A 26,390-nucleotide genomic window follows, 5' to 3' on the forward strand; every position below is an offset into this window, starting at 1 on the left:
TGACCTGGTTTTTGGCTAAATGTGTTTATGGTCAGATTGCTCTCCAGACCAGTTACACAGTTCCTGAGTCCCAGGACTCCTTCAGGATTCCAAGTGTCACTTCATCTTTGCTAGGGAAGTGTGGGACTCTTATTTAAATGTAATAATTGCTAGATGAAAAAGGATTATTATTTAAAAATTTGTATTTCTTTAATTACTAGCGAGTTTTAATATTTCTGTACATGGAGATTGGAAAATTGTGTTTTCTTCATCTGTACTAGTCCGGCTAGAACTCTTGAAAGGGCACCAAAGTAGCAACTTCAGTAAATGATGTGTCCCCTTTTCAGAGTGCCTGGGTGGCTCAGTCATGAAGTGTCTGCCTTCAGCTCAGGTCATGATCCCGGGGTCCTGGGATCGAGCCCTGTGTTGGGCTCCCTGCTCAGCGGGGACCCTGCTTCTCCCTCCCCTCCCTGCTCATGCTCTCTCTAACTATCTCTGTCACTATCTTTGTCTCTCTCTCTCTCTGTCACATAAATAAATAATAAAATCTTTAAAAAAATGGTGTGTCTTTTTTTTATTGGATGAAACTTTTAAAAGAGATAGATAAAAACTACATCGAACCCTTTGAAACCATGATATTGTAAGTACATCGGATTGGCAATTCTTTGAGTTGCATCTTAGAGCTCTGTGTAATGTTAAGTGAAGACAGTGTTGTGTAAGTTTGAACATAAGAGGAATTTATTTTTCTGTGTAATGGTGAGAAGAGATAAGAACTGATTGATTTTCTAAATCTCATGTTAGCCTTGGTTTTTACATACTGCTTAACAAAGCAGGTATTTTTATTTTATTATTTTATTTTATTTTATTTTTTCATGAGAGACACACAGAGAGAGGCAGAACCACAGGCAGAGGGAGAAGCAGGCTCCCTGCGGGGAGCCCGACATGGGACTCGATCCCAGGTCTCCAGGATCAGGCCCCGGGCTGAAGGCAGGAGCTAAACCGCTGAGCCACCCGGGCTGCCCACAAAGCAGGTTTTGCTACAGATGAGCTTGCTGACTGCCCATCCTTGGGTCGGATGCCTGTCGTTTAGTTCCCAGTGAATGGTGGCTTTCCCTTGGGCGCCCAGATCGTGGCTTGGGCCTGGCTCGGCTGGCAGCCTCCTCCTGAGCCCAAGAAGTGGTGCGGGGAGCCGCGTGCCTGGCTGCTTGCGGCTACGGGCCAGCGTTAGTACCTAGCGCTGGTGGAGCGCTGTGCTGGGCAGTGGGATGTGGAGGGGGGCTCCGCAAGTTAGGGGCAACACAGTGGCAGGTGGCCCCTGCAGGGGACCGTGCTGCCTGTGGGCTCAGGGCGCCTTTGGGCCTCTTGGGTCAACGGCGCCACCTGCTGGCTCCTTCCTCCGGTTCTGTGGTGTCCTGTCTTCGCGAATGTTCGGCCCCTTCCTGCTCTGCCCCTGTTTTTACTCAACAGAGGGAGTTTCCCACCCCCCACCCCCTTTAAAGAATTCCCTGCATGATATCCTATTGTAGAGGGAGCACATGTTTTCAAAGCTTTGGGCACAGATGTCAAATTTTCCATTTACAATGGGTGTACTGATAATGTCAGACCTTGAAGTTGTAACCAGTTTTGATAGAAGGACTGCAAATCCCTGGTTTTGAGATAAAATTCTGACTTTCCTCCAATATTTACAATGGACATTTTGAGACATAAAGGTTAAGAGTAGAAGGGAGATCCCCTACCTCCTGGATTCAGCAGTTGTTGGTCTGCCCACGGTTTGTTTGGCTGTGTGTGTGCCTGTTGAGCGTGTAAAGTAAGTTCTGGGTGTTGTGACCACATCCCTACACACTGCGGCCCTCGCTCCTCAAAACAAAGGTGCTTCTCACCGGTGAGCGGCCCTCCCGCGAGGTTGGCAGCCCCTGCATCGCCTCTTACAGCTCTTGTAGTGGGCACATCCGGTGGTTCCTGCTTCTCTCTCTCTCTTTTTAAAGATTATTTATTTATTTATTCATGAGACACAGAGAGAGAGGCAGAGCCACAGGCAGAGGGAGAAGCAGGCTCCCTGCGGGGAGCCCGAGGCGGGACTCGATCCCGGGACTCCAGGATCACAGCCTGGGCTGAAGGCAGGCACTCAACCAGTCAGCCACCGGGCGTCCCTCTCATTGTGGTTTGATGTGTATTTCCCTGATGTCAAGTGATGTTAAGCATTTTTTCATGGGTCTGTTGGCCATGCGTACGTGTTCTTTGGAGAAATGTCTATTCATGTCTTCTGTCCCTCTCTTGACTGGATTATTTGTTTTTTGGGTGTTGGGTTTGATAAAGTTCTTTATAGATTTTTGCGTACTAGCCTTTTATCTGCTAAGACATTTGCAAATATCTTCTCCCATTCTGTAGGTTGTCTTGGCTTTGTCAACTGTGTCCTTAGCTGTGCAAAGGCTTATTATCTTGATGAAGTCCCAGTAGTTCGTTTTGGCTTTGTTTCCCTTGCCTTGGAAGCCATGTCTAGCAAGAAGTTGCTGTAGCTGAGGTCACAGAGGTTGTGGCCTGTGTTCTAGGATTTTCATGGTTTCCTGTCTCACATTTAGGTCTTTAACCCATTTTGAGTTTATTTTGTGTAAGAAAAAGTTTCTTACACAAAATAAGTTTCCAGTTTCATTCTGCATGTGGCTGTCCAGTTTTTCTAACACCGTTTGTTGAAGACACTGTCTTTTTTCCAGTGGATATTCTTTCTTGCTTTGTCGAAGATGAGTTGACCATAGAGTTGAGGGTCCATTTCTAGGTTCTCTATTCTGTTCCATTAATCTCTGTGTCTATTTATGTGCCAGGACCATACTGTCTTGATGATCACAGCTTTGTAATACAGCTTCAAGTCAGACATTGTGATGCCATCAGGTTTGTTTTTGTTTTTGTTTTTAAGATTTTATTTATTTACTCATGAGAGAGACGGAGTGGGGCAGAGACTCAGGCAGAGGGAGAAACAGGCTCCATGCAGGGAGCCTGACACGGGACTCGATCCCGGGTCTCCGGGATCATGCCCCAGGCTGAAGGCAGTGCTAAACTGCTGAGCCACCCAGGCTGCCCTGGTTTTGTTTTTCAACATTCCTTTGGCTCTTTGGGGTCTTTTTGGTTCCATACAAATCTTAGGATTATTTGTTGCAGCTCTGTGAAAAATGTTAGTGGTATTTTGATAGAGATTGCATCAAATGTATAGATCGCTCTGGGTAGCATAGACATTCTAACAATATTTATCCTTCCAATGCATAAGCATGGAATGTTTTCCCATCTCTTTGTGTCCTCTTCAATTTCTTTCATAAGTGTTTTATAAGTTTCATAGTACAGATCTTTCCTTTACCTCTTTAGTTAGGTTTATTCCTAGGTATCTTAGGGTTTTTGGTGCAGTTGTAAATGAGGTCAATTCCTTAATTTCTCTTTCTTCTGTCTCACTGTTAGTGTATAGAAATGCAACTGGTTTCTGTGCATTGATTTTGTGTCCTGTCACTTTGTTGAATTCCTGTATGAGTTCTAGCAATTTTTAGGTGGAGTCTTTTGATTACTCAACATAGAATATCATGTCATCTGCAAAGAGTGAGAGTTTGACTTTTTTTTTTTTTTTTTTTTTTTTTTGAGAGTTTGACTTCTTGGCCCATTTAGATGTCTTTTATTTCTTTTTGTTGTCTGATTGCTGAGCTTAGGACTTCTAGTACTATTTTGAACATCAGTGGTGAAAGTGAACATCCCTGTTGTGTTCCTGACCTTGGAAAAATTCTGTTTTTCCCCATTGAGAATGATATTTGCTGTGGGCCTTTCATAGATGGTTTTTATGATTTCAAGATGGTTCCCTCTTTCCCTATGCTGTGAAGAATTTTAATGAAGAAAGGACACTGTGCTTTGTCAAATATTTTTTCTTCATCTATTGACAGGATCGAATGGTTCTTGCCCTTTATTAGTGCAGTGTATCACATTGATTTGTGGCTGTTGAACCACCCTTGCAGCCCAGGAATAAATCCCACTTGGTTGTGGTGAATAATACTTTTAATGTACTGTTGGATCCTATTGGTGAGAATTTTGGTATCCATATTCTTTTTTTTTTTTTTTTTTTTTTTTGGTATCCATATTCATCAGGGATATTGGTCTGTAATTTTTTGTTTCTGGGGTGGGTGTCTTTGTCTAGTTTTGGGATCAAGGTAATGCTGGCCTCATAGAAAGAGTTTGGAAGTTTTCCTTCCATTTCTATTTTTTGAGACATCTTCAGAAGAATAGGTATTAATTCTTTAAAATGTTTGGTAGAGTTCCCCTGAAAAGTTATCTGACTCTAGACTCCTGTTTGTTGGGAGATTTTTGATGACTGCTTCAATTTCCTGGCTGGTTATGGGTCTATTCAGGTTTTTTTTTTTTTTTTTTTTTATTTATCTTTAATATTTTTTCTTTATTTATTTATGATAGTCACAGAGAGAGAGAGAGAGAGAGGCAGAGACATAGGCAGAGGGAGAAGCAGGCTCCATGCACCGGGAGCCCGACGTGGGATTCGATCCCGGCTCTCCAGGATCAGGCCCTGGGCCAAAGGCAGGCGCCAAACCGCTGCGCCACCCAGGGATCCCTATTCAGGTTTTATATTTCTTCCTGTTTCGGTTTTGGTAGTTTATACATCTCTAGGTAGTTTATACGTCTCTAGGAGTGCAACCATTTCTTCCAAATTGTCTAAATTGTTTGCATATGGTTGTTTATACTATGTTCTTATCATTGTATTTCTTCAGTGTTGGTTGTGATCTCTCCTTTTTCATTCATAATTTTACTTATTTGAGTCCTTTCTCTTTTCTTTTTGATAAGTCTATCTAAGGGTTTATCAATCTAATTAATTCTTTCAGAGAACCTGAAAAGAATTGATGCTCAACCACTGAGGCTCCCAGGCACCCCTAAATTTTGTTATTGCTTGGTTTATATAATTGGCTGCTCCCAAGTTAGAGGCAAAATATATACACTGTTAGGTCTTCTTGTTGGTAGATCCTTTTATTATGATATGGTGTCCTTCTTCGTCTCTTATTACAATCTTTGGTTTAGGGCAGGCCAGGTGTCTCAGTGCTTTAGCGCTGTCTTCAGCCCAGGGCGTGATCCTGGAGACCTGGGATTGAGTCCCGCATCGGGCTCCCCGCATGGAGCCTGCTTCTCCCTCTGCCTGTGTCTCTACCTCTCTCTTTCTCTCTCTCTCTCTCTCTCTGTGTCTCCCATGAATAAATAAATAAAATCTTAAAAAATAATAAAGTCTAGTTTGTCTGATATATGGATGGCTACCCCAGCTTTCTTTTGATGTCCATTAGTATGGTTCTCCACCCCCTCACGTTCAATCTAGAGGTGTCTTTGGGTCTAAACACACCTTGTAGACAGCATATCAGTGGGCCTTTTTTTTTTTTTTTTTTTTAATCCAATCTGATACCCTGTGTCTTTTGATTGGAGCATTTAGCCCATTTACATTCAGAGTAATTATTGAAAGATAACAAAGTATTACTTGTAAAGTTACTGTTTCTGTGCATTGTCTCTGTTCCTTTCTGGTCATTGTTACTTTTGGGCTCTTTCTTTGCCCAAAGGATCCCCTTTAATATTTCTTGCAGACCTGGTTTAGTGATCACAAATTCTTTTAGTTTCATTTGTCCCGGAAGCTCTTTAAAAAAAAAAAAAAAAATTGGGATCCCTGGGTGGCGCAGCGGTTTAGCGCCTGCCTTTGGCCCAGGGCGCGATCCTGGAGACCTGGGATCAAATCCCACGTCGGGCTCCCAGTGCATGGAGCCTGCTTCTCCCTTTGCCTGTGTCTCTGCCTCTCTCTCTCTCTCTCTCTCTGTGTGACTATCATAAATAATAAATAAAATAAAAAAAATAATTAAAAAAATTTTTTTTAGATTTTATTTATTTATTCATGAGACACACACACACAGAGAGGTAAAGACACAGGCAGAGGGAGAAGCAGGCTTCCTGTGGGGTGCCCAATGTGGGACTCGATCTGGTGACTCCCGGATCATGCCCCGAGCCAAAGGCAGACACTCAACCACTGAGCCATCCTGGTGTTCTTGTCCTGGAAGCTCTTTATTTCTCTTTCTGTTATGAAGGACAGCCTTGTTGGAAAAACTATTGTTTGCTGCGTATTTTTCTCATTTAGCCCCTGAATATATCATACCAGTCCTTTCTAGCCTGCCAGGTCTCTGCGGACAGCTCTGCTGCCAGCCTTATGTTTCAATGCTTGTAGGTTAAGGACCTCTTGTCCTGAGCTGCTTTTGTGATTTTCTCTTTGTATCTGAGATTTGCAAGCTTCACTATTAAATGTTGAGGTGTTGACCTATTTTTATTGATTTTAAGGGAGGGGAGGTCCTCTGTGCCTCCTGGAATTGAATGCCTGTTTCCTTCCTCAGATTAGGGAAGTTTTCAGCTATAATTTGTTCAAATAATCCTTCTGCCCCACTTTGCTTCCTCTGGGACCCCAGTTATTCCATATTGTTTCACTTTATACTATCTCTCTCTTTCTCCGATTCCTTATTCTTCATCATTTTGTCTTCTATATCACTGATTTTTTTTCTTCTGCTTCATTTATCCTATCAGTTAGAGCCTCCATTTTTTATTGTATCTCAATAATAGCCTTTTTGATTTTGACCATTAGATTTTAGTTCTTTTATTTCTCCAGTAAGGGATTCTCTGGTGTCTTCTATGCTTTTTTTCAAGCCCAGTTAGTATCTTCATAATCATAATGTTTTGAATTCTAGTTCTGACCTCTTAGTTATGTCCATATTGACTAAATCCCTGGCAGTGAGTACTGCCTCTTGTTCTCGCTTTTAGGGTGAGTTCTTTCATCTTGTCATTTGTCCAGAAAAGAATAGATGAAAGAGAGAAAATACAAAATAGCAACTATGATACCAGAAAAATACACACTAAACAAATCAGAAGAGAACAGAAACCCAGAAAACCCCAAAAATCCAAAAACAAAAACACAAAAAAACAAGAATAAAATCAAACAAGAAGTTGAACAGAACAATAAACTAGATCCTGGGTGTATTTTAGTTTGTTGTTAGAAGCAACTAGATCCCAAAATAGGAAAGAAAGAGAAACTTACATATATACAAAAATAAAATTGAATACAAGGAAAGGAAGCAAAAAGTGGAAAAAAAAGACATGTAAATGTAGAAAAGAAAAAAGACTTAAAAATTGATAAAATAAGAAAATAGCTAAAAAGAAATAAAATCTAAAACTGAAAGACTAAAGAATCATAAGAAAAAACCCACAAATGCTATATACTGTTCCCCTGAGAGCTGGAGTTTTGCAATTCTGCATAATTAATTAACTTGGTATCAGCCTGAAGTCCCTGCTGGTCTTCTGGGGGAGGGCCCTGTTGCCCTGATTCTCAGGTGTCTGTGCCCCTGGGGATTGCACCCCGGTTGCTGGGGGAGCCTGCTGGGGGAGCCGGGCTCAGTGAGGGTGGCTCAGGAACCAGGTGGGGATGAAAGAGGTGGCACCCCGATCTCCATCCCCCCACTCTTCGTGAGTCCCCACAGAATCACTCTTTACTCCCTGTGTTTACCTGGGGAGCATTTCTATCTCAGGCAGGAACATCCCCCCTCCCCCCACCCTTGGAGTCTCTGAACTTTGCAGACCCCTGCTGTGTGCTCCTGCTCTCTCCTCCCAGGGCAGGGAGGGGGGTCCCGCCACGGTCTGTCCCTGTTGGGCCCCTGCCGGGAGAGGGTCACCCCTCAGGGCCTCAGTTCTGCTTTATGGCCACACCTAGCCGGATCCCCGCTCTGATGCCTGGGAACTCTGCCACCGTTGGGTGCTTTCGTTTTTTGTTTTTTTTTTTTTCAATATGAGATTTTACTTTATCATGATTTAAACTGAGCAAAAATGAAGAGACAATAAATACTTTCCAACTATTATAATTCTGACAGAGAACAGTGTTTCTGTAGATTGGTGGTCCAATCAACGTAGCCAACATTTACTGGATACCTTCTACATGCCAAATGCTCAACTAAACATTTTGCAAATGCTAGCATTTAGTACTTATAACAACACTTTAGGTAGGTATTATATTTTTTTCAGAGTGTAAAGATTATTTATTGGGGCAGGGGGAGGCATAGACAGAGACAGAAAGGGAAAAAGAATCTCCACCAGACTCCACTGAGCGAGGAGCCTATTGCAAAATTCGATCTCATGGCCCTGAAACCATGACTTTTTTTTTTTTTTAAGATTTTATTTATTTTTTCATGAGAGACACAGAGAGAGAGAGAGAGAGAGAGGCAGAGACACAGGCAGAGGGAGGAGCAGGCTCCATGCAGGGAGCTCGACGTGGGACTCGATCCTGGGTCCCCAGGATCACACCGTGGGGCTGAAGGCAGATGTTCAACCGCTGAGCCACCCGGGCTGCCCGGCAAATTGAATTAAAAAAAAAAAAAAAAAAAAAGTTGGGCAGCCCAGGTGGGGTTATATACATATATATACATATAACACCCAGTGTTCATTCCATCAAGTACCCTCCTCAGTGCCCGTCACTCTTGTTCTTTTTGTGACCCCGGGGGCCCTGAGATGACACTGACCCACCTGGGATCCCGTCCCTATGATCACCTTTCAGGAAGACTACAAAAGTTCTGATTTTTGTGTTCACTGCTTCTAACACTTTCCAGTAGCGGCTTTCAGAGGCTCCCTACCCCTGCGGTTTAGCTTCCCATATATGGCCTCCGATTCAGGTCTCTAAACCTCCTACCTTGCAAAAAGCAGTTGCTTTTCTATTGGTAAAACTGCAGCAATTCTTTTCTCAGATCTCCGGTTGATTTTGCAGGTGTTCAGAATGATTTGGTAACTATTGAGCTGAATTCCAGGGACCAAAGTTAGGGTCCTCTACTCCTTCTTCATCTTAAGTCTTCTTGAATTAGTGTTTTTGTATTTTGGGGGGTAAATACTCAGAGGTGCATTTGCTGGATTAGTAGGACAGCTCTATTTTTAACTTTCTGAGGACCCTCCATACTGTTTTCCAGAGTGGCCGCACCAGTCTGCCCCCACCAACAGTGCAAGGGGGTTCCCCTTTCTCTGCGTCCTCGCCAACACCTCTTCTTTCTTGTGTTGTTGAGTTTAGCCATTCTGATAGGTGTGAGGTGGCTTCTCATTGTGGTATTGATTTGTATTTTCCTGACAATAAGTGATGTTGAGCATCTCTTCGTGTGTCTGTTGGCCATCTGGATGTCTTCTTTGGGGAAATGTCTGTTCATGTCTTCCCATTTTTTTTTAATTTTTATTTATTTATGATAGTCACACAGAGAGAGAGAGAGAGAGAGGCAGAGACATAGGCAGAGGGAGAAGCAGGCTCCATGCACTGGGAGCCCGATGTGGGATTCGATCCCGGGTCTCCAGGATCGTGCCCTGGGCCAAAGGCAGGCGCCAAACCGCTGCGCCACCCAGGGATCCCTGTCTTCCCATTTTTAATTTGGTTATTTGTTTTTGGGTGTTGAGTTTTATAAGTTCTTCAACTATTTTAGATATTAAACCTTTTTAAGATATGTCATTTGCAAATATCTTCTCCCATTCTGTAGATTGCCTTTTGGTTTTGTTTCTTTTGCTGTGAAGAAGCTTTTTATTTTGATGAAATCCCAGTAGTTTACTTTTGCTTTTGTTTCCCTTATCTCAGGAGATATATCTAGAAACATGTTATGGCAGATGTCAGAGAAATTACTCCCTGTGCTCTCTTCTAGGTTTTTTTATGGTTTCAGGTCTGACATTTAGGTCTTTAACCCATGTTGAATTTATTTTTGTGTATGGTGTAGGATAGTGGTCCAATTTCTTTCATTTTTTTTCAAGATTTTATTTATTTATGAGAGACAGGGGGAGACAGAGAGAGAGAGAGAGAGAGAGGCAGAGACACAGGCAGAGAGAGGAGAGGCAGGCTCCGGGATCCCTGGGTGGCGCAGCGGTTTGGCGCCTGCCTTTGGCCCAGGGCGCGATCCTGGAGACCCGGGATCGAATCCCACATCGGGCTCCCGGTGCATGGAGCCTGCTTCTCCCTCTGCCTGTGTCTCTGCCTCTCTCTCTCTCACTGTGTGCCTATCATAAATAAATAAAAAAAAAAAATTTAAAAAAAAAAAAAAAAGGAGAGGCAGGCTCCATGCAGGGAGCCTGATGCGGGACTTGATCCCGGGACTCCAGAATTATGGCCTGACCCAAAGGCAGACGCTCAACCACTGAACCACACAGGCGTCCCTCATTCTTCTGTGGTTTTCCCAACACTGTTTGTTGAAGAGAATATCTTTTTTCCCTGGGATAATTATTTCCTGCTTGGCTGAAGATTAATTGACCATAAAGTTGTGGGTTCATTTTTGGGTTTTCTGTTCTGTTGATCTATGTATCTATTTCTGTGCTAGTACCATACTGTCTTGATGATTACAACTTAATAATACAGCTTAAAGTGTGGGATCGTGATGCCACCAACTTTGGTTTTCTTTTTAACATCCCTTTGGTTTTGGGGGATCAAAAGATGTGGTGCCATGCAAATTTTAGGCTTGTTTGTTCTAGTTCTTTGAAAAGTTCTGTTGGTATTTGATAGGGATTGCATTAACTGTGTAGATTGCTTTGGGTACTCTGGACATTTTAACGATGCTTGCTCTTCCAATCCATGAGGATGGAATGTTTTTCCGTATCTTTGTGTCATCTTCAATTTCCTTGATCAGTGTTTTATAGTTTTCAGAGTATAGGTCTTTCACCTCTTTGGGTAGGTTTATTCCTAGGTATCTTATTGGACTCAACAGATTCTTGTTTTACTCCCAATTACTATCATACTTCATTGCTCACGTTGTCCCACTTTTGGCCAGTGAGAGCTTCTGCAAGCTGGTTTGTCCACAGTCCCCATGATTTTTTGAGCACAGGTTCCAGGCTCATCTTGTCCTTTCCCTGTTCCAGCCCTAGGATCAAATCAGCCACTTCTCTAAGGAGCCCTGATTCTTTGTACTGGGGATTGATATTTATCAACCAAGATCTGGATACTAAGTGCTAGTTGCTACTGGGTGTCACTGCTTCTCAAGCCTCTCAGTGGACAGGGCTGGGCCAGTGTGTGCATGTACTGCACCTGTCATGTGTATGTAGGTGAGCTGTGCATCTATGGCTCTGTTTGTGTGTGTTTTTTTTTTTTTTTTTTATTTTAAAGATTTGATTTTATTTATTCATGAGAGACAGAGAGAGAGAGAGAGAGGCCCAGGCAGAGGGAGAAGCAGGCTCCATGCAGGGAGCCTGATGCGGGACTCGATCCCGGGTCTCTAGGATCACGCCCTGGGCTGTAGGCAGCGCTAACCCGCTGAGCCACCTGGGCTGCCCCTGCCTATTCTTTAAGTGGAAGTTTTATAAAATATTTTCTTTTCCACTTTGAATAGTCTCAGACCTTCAGATGGCTGATGGAGGGAGAGCTCCGCTCCCGCCGTGCAGCTCTGAGCACGCGAGCCCCTGGCAACCCAGGCCATCTCCTGGCGGGCCCCATCACTTTCTGGGCACGTCCCCTGGTCTGGGTTGCCTTCTGGGTAAGGTGGCGCTCGCACCTCCCGCTGCATCTGTACGGGGTTAAATAGCACAAATGTGGAAGCAGCCCCCGACACAGGTGCGCTTACCTGACGTCTCCGCGGCCGAGAAGGTAAAGGTGTGTAATCAAGTTACTTTCCAGTCTGCCCGTCGGTTCATAGATGTTCCGTTTGCCAGGGTGGCTTTCCCATGGAGTATCGGATGACTCTGGATGACTCGGGTACTGGGGACTTAGCTCCTCCCACAAAGCCTCTGCTGCTCTTCCAGTGACTGTTAAACCAGCCTGGTGAGCCTGTGGCTGCCCTGCCCTCTGCAGGCCTAGGATGACTCAGCCAGAGCCTGGCCTTGGGACGGGACCCTTCCTGCCAGCAGCCACAAAAGTGACAGTAATAGAGACCAGAAGAGGTTGAAAGCACAGCCAGTTGATGTGGGCACCGGGGCAGGCGGAGCTGGCGTGAGCCGCCATCCAGACCATGCTGTGGATGGTGAGCTCTGTGCGTCGTGATCAGAGACGGTGCTGGTTGTTGGGGACACAGCAGGACAAGGTCCTTGACCCTTAAGGACCATGTAGAGGAAGGAAACCACGAGGCGCCACAGGACTGAGCAGAGGCTGGACGTGAGGCCCCAGGAGAGATGTGCAGGGCTGGTGTGGGCGAGCCACTGGGCAGACGCTGGGGATGATGATGGGGATGAGGAGTAGTCACGTGCGGGCCGCGCCCAGAAAAGGCCCGAGTGTTCCAGCAGAACTGCCAGGCAGCAGGAGCACCAGGCAGGGGGAGGAAGTAGTGTGGTGCCCTCTGACTGTTGGCACAGCTCCCAGTAGGAGAGCGCTGGCCAGGGCGCTGCTGCCCACGACTTGACCTCCTGGGGTTTTCACCAGGTTTGCATTTCTGAAAAGCGGACAGTGGAGGAGAGGAGGGTGAGGCCAGAGGTTCCCGTGAGCCGCTGCTGTGGTCAAGGTCGTGGGGAATGCTGGTTGGAGTCACTGCCCTGGGGTGGAGGGGAAGGCAAGATGCTAGGAGGAGGGGCAGCTTTTGGTGAAGACAGAGACCATTAGGAGGTGACAGAGTTGGGGGTGCCAGGGGCAGAGGGGGCACCTTCAGTCATGACTCCACATGGTTCACTTCCCAGCCTCGGGCTTGCCACGTCCTGCCCTCTCTCCTGCCTGCTCCCGTCAGGTCCTCCTCTGCCCGGCCCACGGACACACCCCTGCAGGTCCCCATGGCCGTGGGCAGCTGCACGGGTGTGACTGACACCCCCTCCTCCATCCACCTCCTCCGCTGGCATCAGTGGCACCACTTGGTTCTGTTCTTGCCCTGCTGGCTGCTCCCCATTCTGTGCTGGGGGCCCTGATTTCCCAACCTCCTGACCCTTACATGGCCTGCGCCCTCTCCCCTGGGTGGCCTCTCCCGGGCTGGACGCTCTGCCCACTGTCTCAGTGTCCTGGGGCTGCTGGCACAAAGTCCCACAAGCTGGATGGACAAAAACAACAGATACATCCTTTCTGGTCTCGGCCAGAACCTACAGTCAACCCAGAATGTGAAGGTTTAGGGGAAGGTCCTTCCTGCCTCTCTCAGCTCCCGGTAGCTCTAGGAGTCCTTGGCTTGGGGCTGGCTTCTGTCTTCACGTGGCGGTCCCCTCTGTGTGTCTCAGATCTTCCTCTCCCCACTCTTAGAGGACACCAGTCATTGGATTTAGGGCCTCCCCTAAATGCAGGATAGTCTCACTTTAAGATCCTTCATATAATTCCATGTGTAAAGACCCTTTTTCTAGAGAAGGTCCCATTTGCAAGGACTAGGGGCTGGGCTTCGGCTCTCTCCTGGGGAACTGTTCAGCCCCGGCTCGTACCAGCCGTACCCTGGTGGTCACCAGGTTTGCATTTCTGGTACCGTCTCATTGGTTCAGAATTTGTATGAGAAGCATCTCAAACCTAAAATGTCCCAACTCTTGCTTTCTCCTCCCAGGCCGCAGAACCTGCTCCTCTCCATCTGCTCCATTTTGGGACATGCGGCTCTGCTCTGCCCGTGGCTCAGGTGGGAACCCCGCACGGGCCCCTGCCTGCGCAGCACTGCACACTTGTCCTCTGTGTGTCCCTGTCACGTCCCCCTTCTGCTCAGACTCTCCCACGGGTCCCTGTCCCCCCATGAGAGTCTGTGGGACCTGGTTCTGTGCCCCCTGCTCCCTTACCCTCCCCTTCTTCAGCACCCTGCCAGGTCACGCTAGCCCCCCTGCCCCCGGGGGTCTCCTGCAGGCACCGTCCCGACCTTCCCCCCACCCCCCCGCCCCGAATTCTCTGTCCCTGCCTGCTTGTCCACATCTCATCCCTTCCTGACAGCCGCGTGTAAGGGGGCCGGGGTGTGCCTCCCCCTCCCCCACGACCTGTGTGTGCCAGTCTGGGCTGGAGCTTGTGCTCCACGGGCACACAGGATGGTACCTAAGACAGGGGCATCTGCCGAAGGAAGGAGGGTGACCCCGTTTGTCCCCACATCCTGCTGGCTCCCCGGGCAGGTGGGCAGCCCTTGGCTCCCGTGACAGCCTGGCCAGCTGTGCCTCTGGCCAGTTACTTGGGCTCCCCAGGGTCAAGCAGCCCCAGGACCCTGCCCCGGGGTGAGTGTGAGCGCCGAGGGGGTCAAGATGCCGAAGCATTTAGGAGCTGGACTGGCTTTTCCGGCCACCGCTGCCCCTGGTCGTGGGCTTGGCACCTTGTTCCGTACAGCTGTGCCTCGGGACCTGCTTCTCCCTCCTTCCCTGGCCGCTAGTCTCGGGCTGGGTTTCTCCCCCTGAGCATGGTCTCCCGCAGCACCCCTTCCCCCGTGACCCCTTCCCCCCGTGACTGTCAGCTAGTGAACAGGTGAATAGCTGCCCTTGACTTTATGACCTTCTCAGCACAGCCCGGACTGTCACACCGGGACCTGACTGGTTCCCGTGCCACATTGCGGGTGCTCCGATGGGGGGTGCTTGGGGGGGTGCTCTGCGTAGCCCCCACTCAAATTAGTCTTAATTTGAAGCTTTGCCTTGTCGTCAAGGACACGAGGCATTATTTCCATCTCCTCCTACATACGGGTGTTAGGAGAGTGCCCTGTGTGGTTCCCATGTGTCCACCGGGTGTCCCCGACCTCCCAGTGCCCGGGGGCTCTGGGCCAGGGCTCCTGCCCAGAAGGGGTGCCTCGTCACACAGCAGGGGGCGCCGCTCGCCCACCCCGAGTCAGTGCAGGAGCTACGTGGCCTTCCCCAGGAGAGCAGAGCCTCGCCTACTCATGTTGCACCCCGGGTCGGAGCAGTGCCCTGCGTGTGTAGACAGTTACTAGATATTTGTTGGGTGAGTGGGTGAATAAATCTGGATGGCTACAAAACGTGAAGACAAGTCAGGGCCCAGTGCAAGTGTAAATTGGTCACACTGAGGGGGTTGGCTTATGACGCATCAGGGTGGTTTTTTCCTCTCCGTGCGAAAATATGCATTTTTACGAAGTGTATGCATGCTATGGAATAAGGGGGACCAGAGATGCTCTGCAGTGATTAACGGACACTTTTCTGCTTTTGTTTCCCCAGACACCATTTGCTTTTGACTCAAGATGATTTGATGTTTTGTTATAAAACTCATTAACCATGATGGCTACACAGACATTAAGCATAGACAGCTATCAAGATGGGCAACAAGTGAGCGCCTGAGCTTTGTTCTGCATTCTAAATACAGTCGATGGATCGGGTACTAAACACGACCAGTGCTTTATATATTTATAATTCAGTTTCCGTGAAGTTGCGAGGTCAATTTTAAGCATATGATGCATTTATTATATGTTGATCTCAGAAAGGGTAGCTGTAGAGTTATTCAAATCATTTCTTCAAGGGATACCAAGTTGCCAGTAATTCTGACTCCCCTAAGTCATAGTCTTTGGGAAATTTACCTTTTTGATGTCTGTGTGAGTGAGGGTTGTTACTTTTTAAAGAAAAACTGGGTATTGATGAAAGCCAGATGACTGGTTGCTGACCTGAGCAGGAACCATGGGGTTCCCCCTCCCCAGGTGTGAGCCGCGGAGGGGCCTGTCCCAACGCTCTGGGCGGCCTAGTTGCTGTGCTGTCCCTCACGTTGTGTGGCTGTGCCCGGACAGCTTCCTCTGATAGAGTGTGGGTGGCCTCTTGCCTGCCCTTCCACTGTCCGTGGACTTGATTCTCCTTGCAGCTGCAGTGAAGGTCTGGGTGTTTCATGTTCTGTGCCTTGAAGGAATTGGGGAGGAGGGGAAGCGGGGAGCTCAGCCCAGGCCTGGGAACTCTCGGGGGACACCTGAGGTCTTGGGATGCTCAGTGTGTTCAGAATGCGGGCCACTCCTCCTCTGACTCTGAGCCCTGGAGCTCCTTCCATTGAAGACCTTCCAGGCTTTGCTTCCTGCTTCCTGTAGTCAGGAGGCGGTCAGAGAGTGCGCAGAGGCTCTCTTTTCGCCCTACATGAAGGTATTAGTGAGCTGGATCACTAAAAGGCCAGGTGGACTTACCCAAATGAGGTCACCGCCCAGCATCAGTGAGGTTCCAGGTGGCGCCCGGGACCTCAGGCTGCCTCCCTCTTCTGTTGTGTCTTTCCGCGGTGGCCAGTTTTGTGCATTCCTGGTTTGGTTCTGTTACACAGAATTTGTTTTTGTTGGCTTGTTGTTGTTGTTGGGTTTTAAAAAATGTTTAAGTGTCTTAGCTTCTCATAGGAATTGAGGGGTGGGGGTCCTTTTCAGCCTGCTCTCTGCCCCTGGAGGTCCTCTGAGAGTTCCAAGTGATTTTTTTTTTTTCAAAAATGCAAAGCTAGTGTTGTCCTCCTCCCCCCGGCTGAGCCCTGCCTTGTGGACCCTGCATTGCCCTGGTCCACCCCTCAGCACCCCGCTTCTGGGGATCCCTGTCCTGTGGCTTTGGCGCTGGCTCTTCCCTCAAGCAGCAGTTTGGTCAGGGCCCTCCAGTCCTGCTGTCTGTGCTTCCATTGCTTCCTGTTGAAGACTGCCCTGCCTGCCCTGGTCACCACCGTAGCCTCCTCCCTCCCACCTGCCACCTGCCTCTAGTCCTCCCTCCCTTCACTGATCCTTATTCTCCTGTGTTGCACAGATCCCCTGCTGGCAGCTCTGTGTCCTGGGCAGGGCCAGGCACAAGGACGGAAAGAGCCTCACTTTTAATAGCTAAGCGCTTTCCCTTGATGTGGAAAAGTCCTTGTCCACGGTGCTTTGAACATTTACTGTTCTGCAGTATAGATGTGCCCCATTCACTTGGCCACTCCTCTGAAGTTGGACTTTAGGATTCTCTTTTTTCACAATCATTTAAACACACACACACACACACACACACACACACACCCTGGAATTTTTTTTTTTTTTTTTTGGAATAAATCTTTTAAGGCTCTTTCAGATTTCCCTCCTGAAAGGTTGTGTTTGATTGGGCTTTTGTTAGCTGCTTCAGTGTTTTGTGTTTATGAGAGAGAGAGAAAGAGAGAGAGAGGGAGAGAGAGAGATCTCCCAGGCCCACGGCACCGTCTACGGGCAGTGGGACGCAGGTATTCATGCACAGCTGGACCATCCGAGAGGCAAGGGCGGTGCTAGGGCCTACACAGCAGGGCTCCCCCCTTGGCTTGCACCCACCCCCGGCTGTCAGGGCGGGGTTCATGCCAGGTTGCAGGCTCTCAGGGTACATGCGGATAAGCCCCTTCCCTTGAGTGCCTGCACCCGGCTTCTTCCTCGAGGGACGGGGTTGTGGCAGCCGGGGGTGGGTAGGTGGGTCCTGGTCCTGAGGAGTTCAGGGGGCTGGTGATCTGCTCACGGGTAATTATAAGGTTCCTGCAGCAATTTGAGATTTCTTTCTGTAAACCGAATTCCTTATGTTTAAGGATTTAGATACCTTTCACCTAAGTTAGGAATCAAGTAGCTAGTTTAAAGCAACTTAACTGATAATATCTTTTAATACTGTTTCTTTAAACACAGCTGTCTTTGCCTTCTGAATATGACTTTTTTCCTCAAAATTTGTATAGCTTATGTATTCCTGAAATTAAAGAGTAGATGGGGAGAATTTCAGCCCTGTCCTGAATAGAATGTAGGGTCTGAGTGGTTTCTGTCACAAGAGTTTGAGCTATTTGTGTGTATTTCTCTTACTGCAGTGTTAGTGTGAGGATCTAGAGAGAGATTATTTGTGTGCCACTTGCCTTCAGCACTGTGTCGTAGTATATTTTTGAAAATCATAAGCATTTCTCGGATACTGGTCCTCTCGGTTTTCAAGATAATTTGGAAATTTGACCTTTGTTGTAGCCATTTTCAAAGCCTATTAAATTCAAAGGAGTTTTGTTGGTAGCATTTTTATGTACTATTGCCAGTCATCCCGCTGTGTAGCAATTTACCATTTCTGTTGCATTTGTTTCTGTTTGAGAATAGAGTACGTAGTAGCAGTTTATGTTGTGTTTAGTAACCAAATTCTCCTCCTCCCTTCACAGATGCAAGTAGTAACAGAGTTAAAAACGGAGCAAGATCCCAACTGCTCTGAACCTGATGTGGAAGGAGTGAGCCCTCCACCCGTGGGGTCCCAGACGCCAATGGATGCAGACAAGCAGGCCATTTATAGGTAGCAATGAGATGTGATGCATGTGGGTTTTTAGCAGGAATAACAGGAGTAGAGAACCTTGTTAAATGGAATATACTAGAACTATTAGGTAGGCAGGGTAGGGAAGTAGGTGATAACCACTGGAGTGAGAAGTTTGTCAAATTAAGATGTTACTCCTAATACCTTAAAAGCTTTGGAATAGAAATCTATGTTTTAGTCAATCTTGTAAAAAGAAACCTTTAGGCCAGGGTAGTTTTACTGGAGAATCCCGTAAAGGAAGAGAGAATGCTTCCCAATACATCACTCTGGTACTAAAGCCAGATAAAGACAATACAAAAAAGAAAAATACACACCGGTGTGCCTCATGAACTTAAGCATAAAAATCACTAATCAAATATTAAATCCAGCAGCACATAGAAAGAATAACATACACTGACCAAGTGGAATCTATCCCACGAACTCAAAACTGATTCACTAGTCAAACAGTCAACCAGTGAGGCCCACAACATGATCATACCAAATGACACAGGAAAGCATTTGACAAAAGTCAGCAGCTAATTATGATTAAAAACTGTCAGCAGAGTGGCAATAGAGGAAAACTTCCCTGACCTGATGAAAGGCAACCTCAAAAGGTCTATAGTTCTCATCATAGTTAATGGCCAAAGACTGTTTTCCTCCGAGCTTGGGCATAAGCAGAGATGTCCACCCTGACTCAACCCATTCACACCGCCGTAATGAAAGTCCTAGCCAGTGCAGTAAGGCACTTTTCTTACTTATAGAAAAGGGATACCAGATTAGAAAGGAAGAAATAAAACTGGCTCTGTGTACAAACAACATAATTGTCTATGTAGAAAATCCCAAGGATTACCGAAAAACTCCCAGAACTAGTTAAGTAAGTTTAATAAGGTCACAGATTACAAGAGCTACCAATCCCATTTCTTTCTTTCTTTTTTTTTTTTAAGATTTTATTTATTTATTCATGAGAGAGACACACACAGAGAGCGAGGCAGAGACACAGGCAGAGGGAGAAGCAGGCTCCATGCAGGGAGCCCGACGTGGGACTCAATCCCGGGTCTCCAGGATCACACCCCGGGCTGCAGGTGGCACTAAACTGCTGTGCCACTGGGGCTGCCCACCAATCCCATTTCTATATGAGTGATATACAATTAGAAGCTGAAATTTAAAAAGACAATACTATTTACAAAAGCTCCAAAAAATTTAGGTATAAATCTAACAAAACACAGAAACTTTATGCTGAAAAACTAGAATGCCAATGCAACAATCAAAGAAAACCTATATTAATGGTGAGACACACCATATTCATGGTTTGAAAGGGTCAACATAGTAAAGATGTCCTTTCTCTTAAAATTGACTTGTAGATTTACCACAATTCCAATTAAAGCCTTAGCAGGATATTTTTGTACATATGGACGAGTTAATTCTAATTTTATACGGAAGGCAAAAGAGCTAGACTTGCTAAAACAGCGTTGAAAACAAAGAACAAAGTTGGATTTTGAGATGTACTATGTATGGTATTACAGTAACGAGGACGTGGTGATGGTGGTGAAGGCATAGGATCAGTGTCACTGATAGAGTCCAGAAGTAGATGTACAAAAACATGATTTATTTGATCTTTGACCAAGGCACAAACACAGTTTCTTGGAGTAGAGGTAGAGTTTCCAACAAGCGGTGTTGGAACAATTAGACATTCATATGCTAAAGGAAGATCCTTGACCTAATCTCACATTTTATATGGAAGTTTACTCAAAATGGAGTATAGATCTATTTTTTTAAAAAAAGATTTTATTTATTTATTCATGAGAGACACAGAGAGAGAGAGGCAGAGACACAGGCAGAGAATCAGGCTCCATGCAGGGAGCTCGATGCAGGATTCGATCCTGGGACTCCAGGATCACACCCTGGGCCCAGAGCAGGCGCTTAACCGCTGAGCCACCCAGGCATCCCTGGAGTATAGATCTAAACGTAAAATTTAAAACTACATAAAACTGATCTGTCCACACAGTAAAATATTATTCAGCCACAAAAAGGAACAAAGTACTGACACATGTTACAACTTGGGTGAGCCTGGGAAACACCACACTAAGGAAGCTAGATGCCAAAGGGCACGTGTGGTATAATTCCGTTTATACGAGATGTCTAGAACTGGCAAATCTGTAGGACAAAGTCGGTAGTGGTGGCCTGGGGCTGGGCTTTGGGGGAAAATGGGCAGTGACTGCTCATGGCTACCAGGTTTCTTTTGGGGGAGGATGAAAAAGCTGCAGAATTGACCTTGGTGATGGTTGCAGCGCTCTGTGAACAGAGTAGACACCATTGGATTGTACACTGTAAGCAGATAAATTGTAGCACGTGAACTGTGTCTCAACAAAGCTGTTACACTAACGAATGCGTACATACGTGCTAAAATATTCTCGTGCAAATGTAGAACATATATTTTACATTTTTTCCCCCCAGGCATCCACTATTTCCATTATTAGCTTTGTTGTTTGAAAAATGTGAACAATCTACACAGGGCTCAGAAGGCACAACTTCTGCCAGTTTTGACGTAGATATTGAAAATTTTGTAAGGAAGCAAGAGAAGGAAGGAAAACCTTTCTTCTGTGAAGATCCGGAAACTGACAATTTAGTAAGTAAAATATGTGTTTTATTCTTATTTTTTTACTTCTTCCAAATTTAAGATCCATTCAATAAATTTTAAACTTCAAAGTAGGACTTTAGAATGTAGTTCTGCTAAAGGGGAGAAAGTTCATGAAATAACTTCCTGTGTGTGTGACCTGTCCCCACGTCTTCCAGCCTTCTCTGGTGACCTTTACTGTAGGGATCAAAGGAGATCATCTAAGCCTGCATCACAGAGGGACTGAGGATTCAGTTCTTTTGTAAATATTTGTGAAGTTTGTTGGGGTTGGTGTGCTTACGTGCCCTGCGTCTCGGGCATGTGTGTGCCCCACTCCTGTTCTTGGCTTTTCCCTGATCGTGGCCACACAACCTTATTGTCCAGGACAGACCTTTAGCTCTGTCTTAGGCTGGCAGTAAGGTGTGGTGGGCCACAAGGCTGATGCAGGCACAGAGCCGGCCAGGCTTAACAAAGGGGCCCCCACACTTCTCACCGCGTCCCCTGGCCTTTCTGCCTCACGTGGTGGGTGCCCTCCTCCCTGCCTCGGGAGGTTCGGGGTTCCCTGTGCTGTCTAAAGGAACTGCAGAATTTGTCAGAGTTAACATCCCTGCTGCACCCAAAGGAGCACTGCCCTTCTGTGCCATTGGAGCACGTTAGCCTGCGTTGGGGGGACACGCCCCTTCCCTGGGTTTCCTTTACCGCCTGCTAAGCCCCAGCCCAAAACCTTAGGGCCCTTATCAGCAGAAAAGCATCTTTAGAAAACTTTTTCCTGAATAAATGTCTCGGATCTTTGTTGTTTGTATGTATGTGTGTATGTATTTATTTTTAAGATTTTATTTATTTATTCATGAGAGACACACAGAGAGGCAGAGACACAGGCAGAGGGAGAAGCAGGCTCCCTGCGGAGAGCCCGATGTGGGACTGGATCCCGGGACCCCAGGGTCACGCCTTGGGCCGAAGGCAGGCGCTCAACCGCTGAGCCACCAGACATCCCCCTTTGTTGTTTTTTAATTTCTCATTATACATTCAACTCTTGGTGCCTAGTGGGCTTTACCAATGCGCTGTCTGAGCTGGAGTCAGCCTCCTCAGCTTTGACCTGGGTCCAACAGTGCCCGCCCTGTGGGGTGAGCAGCAGGAGCTGTCCCCGCCTCTGGATCTCTGGTCCTCAGCCAGCAGTGTGTGGGCCGCGGGTGTAGCCGGAGGGACCCAGGCTCTTCTGACTGGCGTTCCAGCACAGGGCCTAGCAGAGCTGGGCACCCAGTCACTCGCTCTAGTGACCGATGGACTGGTTCGTTCCACAGCACCTACGGATTACTGCCTCCAGGGTCACAGGGAAGGAGCTGGGCGTTGGGTTGTGGATTCACAGGCCGGTAGTGCTTATTATTACAGACCCTTACCTACTGCGGTGGGCCGGGTTACTCTGAAACTTAGTAAAGTCACCGTAAAACCTTTGTAAAAATCTTAAAAGGGCTGATCTAGTGCTGGGGGCAGAGTTCTTAGGCTTGACACCGAAAGCACAGTCCATAGAAGGCAGAGCAGGTAAATTAAGTTTTATCAAAATTAAGAGCCGCCTGTGAGATGGGTACGGATTCCTCCCCATTTACAGGTGAAGAAACCGGAGCAGAGGGAGGGGGACCTTGCTCTTTGTGTAGCAGGTCAGTGGGGCCGAGTCGAGGCCCGGCTGCCTCCGGGTGCTGTGACTCCCCAAGGACGGCACGGGGACCATCTGTGTCCCCACACGCCAGATGCAGCGAAAGTGCCAAAGGTCTGTGGCGCTGGGGTGACTCGTCGTCTTGCCTGGTTTCTGACGGGATTCCCCTCCCGTCGGGGGCTGCGCGGCAGTCAGGCCAATACCCGACAGTAGTTATGTGCCGAGGATTATAATTTACCCTTAAGCTGTCATTTCCTTGTCTGAACGCCTTCATTTTCTCTGCTTCTAGATGGTCAAAGCAATCCAGGTTTTGCGTATTCATCTTCTTGAGCTGGAAAAGGTTAATGAACTGTGCAAAGATTTCTGCAGTCGCTACATTGCTTGTCTAAAAACGAAAATGAACAGTGAGACTCTCCTGAGCGGAGAACCTGGAAGCCCGTACTCCCCTGTCCAGTCCCAGGTATCTATGTGGGTCCTGCTGAGCTTCGGGGTGACTGTACGATCTGCACGGGTGACGGGTGCTGTCCTCTGAGACCAGTAGCCCTGTCAGAGCCCCTGGGCTGTCTTAGGGCCAACCTCCAGCCAGGAGGACAGGCCCTCGAGGCGTCGTGCAGTAAGTGGGGTGAGGCCTCGACTTGTGTACCAGACCCTGGATCCCACCTTTCTGGAGGATGGACTGCCATTCACTGCTTTCCTTTTTCTTTGGAATATGGTTTTTGTTATTTCTTAAAATTGTGGTAAAATACATGTCATAAAACGTAGCATCTTAATCATTTTTAAGTGTACAGTTCGGTGGCATTAAGCATCTTCCCGCTGCTGTGCAAACCATCGTCACCATCCATCTCCAGAGCTTTCCATCTTCGTAGACTGAAATGCTGTCCTCATTAAATGCTGACTCTCCACCTTCCCTCCCCCACCCCTGGCCCCTACATTCTACTTGCTGTCTCTGTGAGTTTGATTAGTCTACGTACCTCATGTAGGGGATCGTACCGTATTTGTCCTTTTGTGTTTGACACGATGTCCTCAGGGTTCATCCGTGTTGAAGCACTATTATACTTGAGCCATTCTGTGGTACGTAGTGACACTCGTGGTTGTAGTGTGCGGTTCTCCGATGGCTAATGGTGTTGACCTTCTTTTCATGAGCATGTTTGCCATCGGTGGATCCTCCTTGGTAGAATGCCTGTTCATGTCTTTAGCTCATTTTCCTTCTTTTTCTTTCTTTCTTTCTTTCCTTTTTTTTTTTTTTTAAGAATCTTTTTTTAAAATTTTATTTATTTGTTTATTTGTGAAAGACAGAGAGAGAGGCAGACACAGGCAGAGGGAGAAGCAGGACCCATGCAGGGAGCCCGACATGGGACTCGATCCCAGGTCTCCAGGATCACGCCCTGGGCTGAAGGCGGCGCTAAACCGCTGAGCCACCCGGGCTGCCCTAAGTACCTGTCTTTTATTGGCTGTATGGTTTGTAAATATTTTTGCCCAAGTCTGTAGCTTATCTTTTCATCCACTTAACAGGATTTTTCACAGAGCAAACACTTTAAATTTTGACCAAGTCCCCTTTATCAACTTTTCCTTTGATGAATTGTGCTTTTGGTGTTAAGTCTAAGAACTCTGCCCTGCCTTAGATCCCAAAGATTTTCTGTAGTTTTTTTTTTTTCTGAAAGTTTTATATATATTTTTTTTTAATTTTTTTCTTTATTTATTTATGATAGTCACAGAGAAAGAGAGAGAGAGAGAGAGAGGCAGAGACACAGGCAGAGGGAGAAGCAGGCTCCATGCACCGGGAGCCCGACGTGGGATTCGATCCCGGGTCTCCAGGATCGCGCCCTGGGCCAAAGGCAGGCGCCAAACCGCTGCGCCACCCAGGGATCCCTGAAAGTTTTATATTTTACATTTAAATCCATGACCCATTTATTTTTATTAAAAAATTTTTTTTTCCATGACCCAGTTTGAGTTAACTTTTGTATAAAGTACAAGTTTAGGCTGAGGTTCTTTCTCTGGCCTCTAGATGTCCAGTGCTCCAGCACCATTTGTTGAAATTCCTCCACTGAATTGCTTTTATGACTGATTGTCAAAAATCAGTCAGGCGTATATGTGTTGGTTTGTTCTGGTGTTGTCTGTTCTGTTCCACTGATCTGTGTGTTTATACCATCCACTCTTGGTTATGGTAGTTATTCAGTAAGTCTCAAACTTGAATAGACTGTTTCTTCCCACTCTATTCTCCTTTTTAAAAGTTATTTTACTTATTCTAGTTCCTTTCCATATAAATTTTGGAATAATCTTGTCTATATCAACAATAATAAAATTGAGATTTTGGGAGGAATTGCATCAAGCCTCTGTATCATTCTGGGGAGAATTGATGTCTTTACTCTGTTGACTCTTCCAGTTCACAGACCTGTTATGTGTCTCCATTTATTTACTCTTCTGTCATTTCTTTCATTAGTGTTTTGTAGTTTTGTTAATAGAAGTCCTGCACATATGTTTTTAGGATTAACGCCTACATGTTTTGTTTTGTTTTGTTTTGTTTAGCAATTGTAAATGGTATTTGTTTAAGATTTTAATTAATTAATTAATTAATTTTTTAAAAAAAGATTTTATTTATTCATGACAGACACAGAGAAAGAGAGAGAGGCAGAGACACAGGCAGACGGAGAAGCAGGCTCCATGCAGGGAGCCTGATGTGGGACTCCGTCCCGGGTTTCCAGGATCACGCCCCGGGCCGAAGGTGGTGCCAAACCGCTGGGCCATCAGGGCTGCCCTAATTTATTTTTTTTAAAGATTTTATGTATTTATCCATGAGAGACAGAGAGAGAGGGGGGCAGAGACACAGGCAGAGGGAGAAACAGGCTCCCTGTGGGGAGCCTGATGCGGGGCTCGATCCCAGGACCCCGGGGTCACTCCCTGAGCCGAAGGCAGAGGCTCCACCGCTGAGCCATCCAAGCGCCCCTAGTATTATATTTTAACTTCAGTGTCCCTATTGATATTTAGAAATACAGTTGATTTTGTATGTTTATCCTGCATCTTGTAACCTTGCTGAGCACACATATTGTTTCTAGAAGGTCCTTTTCACAGATTCCTTAGGATGTCCTACCTGTTTGGTTATGTCATCTGCAGATCGGAACTCTCCGCTTCCTTCCTGATCTGTATGCTTTTCGTTTCCTTGTCTTGCTGCGTTGGCTAGAACATCTGGCAATATCTTGAATACCATTGGTCAGAGTGGACATCCTGCCTTATTCTCAATCTTAGGGGAAAGCGTTCCTCCTTTCACTATCAATTGTAGTTTTTTTTTTTTTTTAAGATTATTTATTATTTATTCATGATAGACACAGAGAGAGAGGCAGAGACATAGGCAGAGGGAGAAACAGGCTCCATCCCGGGAGTCCGATGCGGGACTTGATCCCGGGACTCCAGGGTCGTGCCCTGGGCAAAAGGCAGGCGCCAAATAGCTGAGCCACCCAGGGATCCCCTCAATTGTAGTTTTAGTGGAAGGTTTTTTCTAGATGCTCTCATCAAGTGGAGGCAGTTCCCCTCTAATCCTATTTTTCTGAGAGTTTCTATTAATGTTGAATTTTGTCAAATGCTTTCCCTGCATGAATTGATACGATTGTGATTTTTCTTGTTTCCTCTGTTAACATGGTAGTAGATCACATTACTTGACTGTTCCAATACTGAACAATCCTCACATTTTTTGAATCAACCCCACTTGGTATGGCACACAATTCTTTTTCTGTAGGTTCCTGAATTCTGCTTGCTAATGTTAGGCGTTTGTGTGTCTGTATTGAAGGATATTGGTCTGTAGTTGCTTTTTTGTTACCGTCTTTGTGTAGGTTTGGTACCATATTCATACAGCTTTATGGAATAAAAGGAAAAGCGTTTCTTCCTTTTCTGTTTCTGGAAGTGATTGTGTAGAATTGGTGTTAATTCTTTACATGTTTGATAGAATTCTCCACTGGCACTAGCTGGACCTAGAGATTTCTTTTTTGAGTTTTCAGATTATGCATTTGGTGCCCTTAGTAGTTCTAAGGCTGTTCAGATGAGCTGTTTCATACTAGCTCCTGT

The 26,390-nt window shown here is 46.4% G+C and overlaps 1 protein-coding gene across 8 annotated transcripts in view; it reads left to right on the forward strand.

Moving 5' to 3' along the window:
- The window catches only part of PKNOX1 (PBX/knotted 1 homeobox 1), a 63,117-nt gene that overhangs the window by 16,552 nt on the left and 20,175 nt on the right, over nt 1-26,390 (forward strand). For 4 of the 8 annotated variants that reach the window (XR_013368938.1, XM_077879330.1, XM_077879332.1 and 1 more), the window contains exons 2-6: nt 13,461-13,529; nt 15,046-15,153; nt 17,945-18,072; nt 20,524-20,695; nt 22,624-22,794. Coding sequence is in view for 7 of the 8 variants with exons in the window: in XM_077879330.1 (XP_077735456.1) it covers nt 15,103-15,153; nt 17,945-18,072; nt 20,524-20,695; nt 22,624-22,794 (522 nt within the window). In the remaining variant the exon portion in view is untranslated. Of the gene's footprint in view, nt 1-11,801; nt 11,982-13,460; nt 13,530-15,045; nt 15,203-17,944; nt 18,073-20,523; nt 20,696-22,623; nt 22,795-26,390 lie in introns of those variants that run through there. The other 4 variants (XM_077879331.1, XM_077879333.1, XM_077879337.1 and 1 more) reach the window with 4 other exon arrangements.

This window comes from Canis aureus, chromosome 30 (assembly GCF_053574225.1).
Source record: "Canis aureus isolate CA01 chromosome 30, VMU_Caureus_v.1.0, whole genome shotgun sequence".
Lineage (NCBI taxonomy): Eukaryota > Metazoa > Chordata > Mammalia > Carnivora > Canidae > Canis > Canis aureus.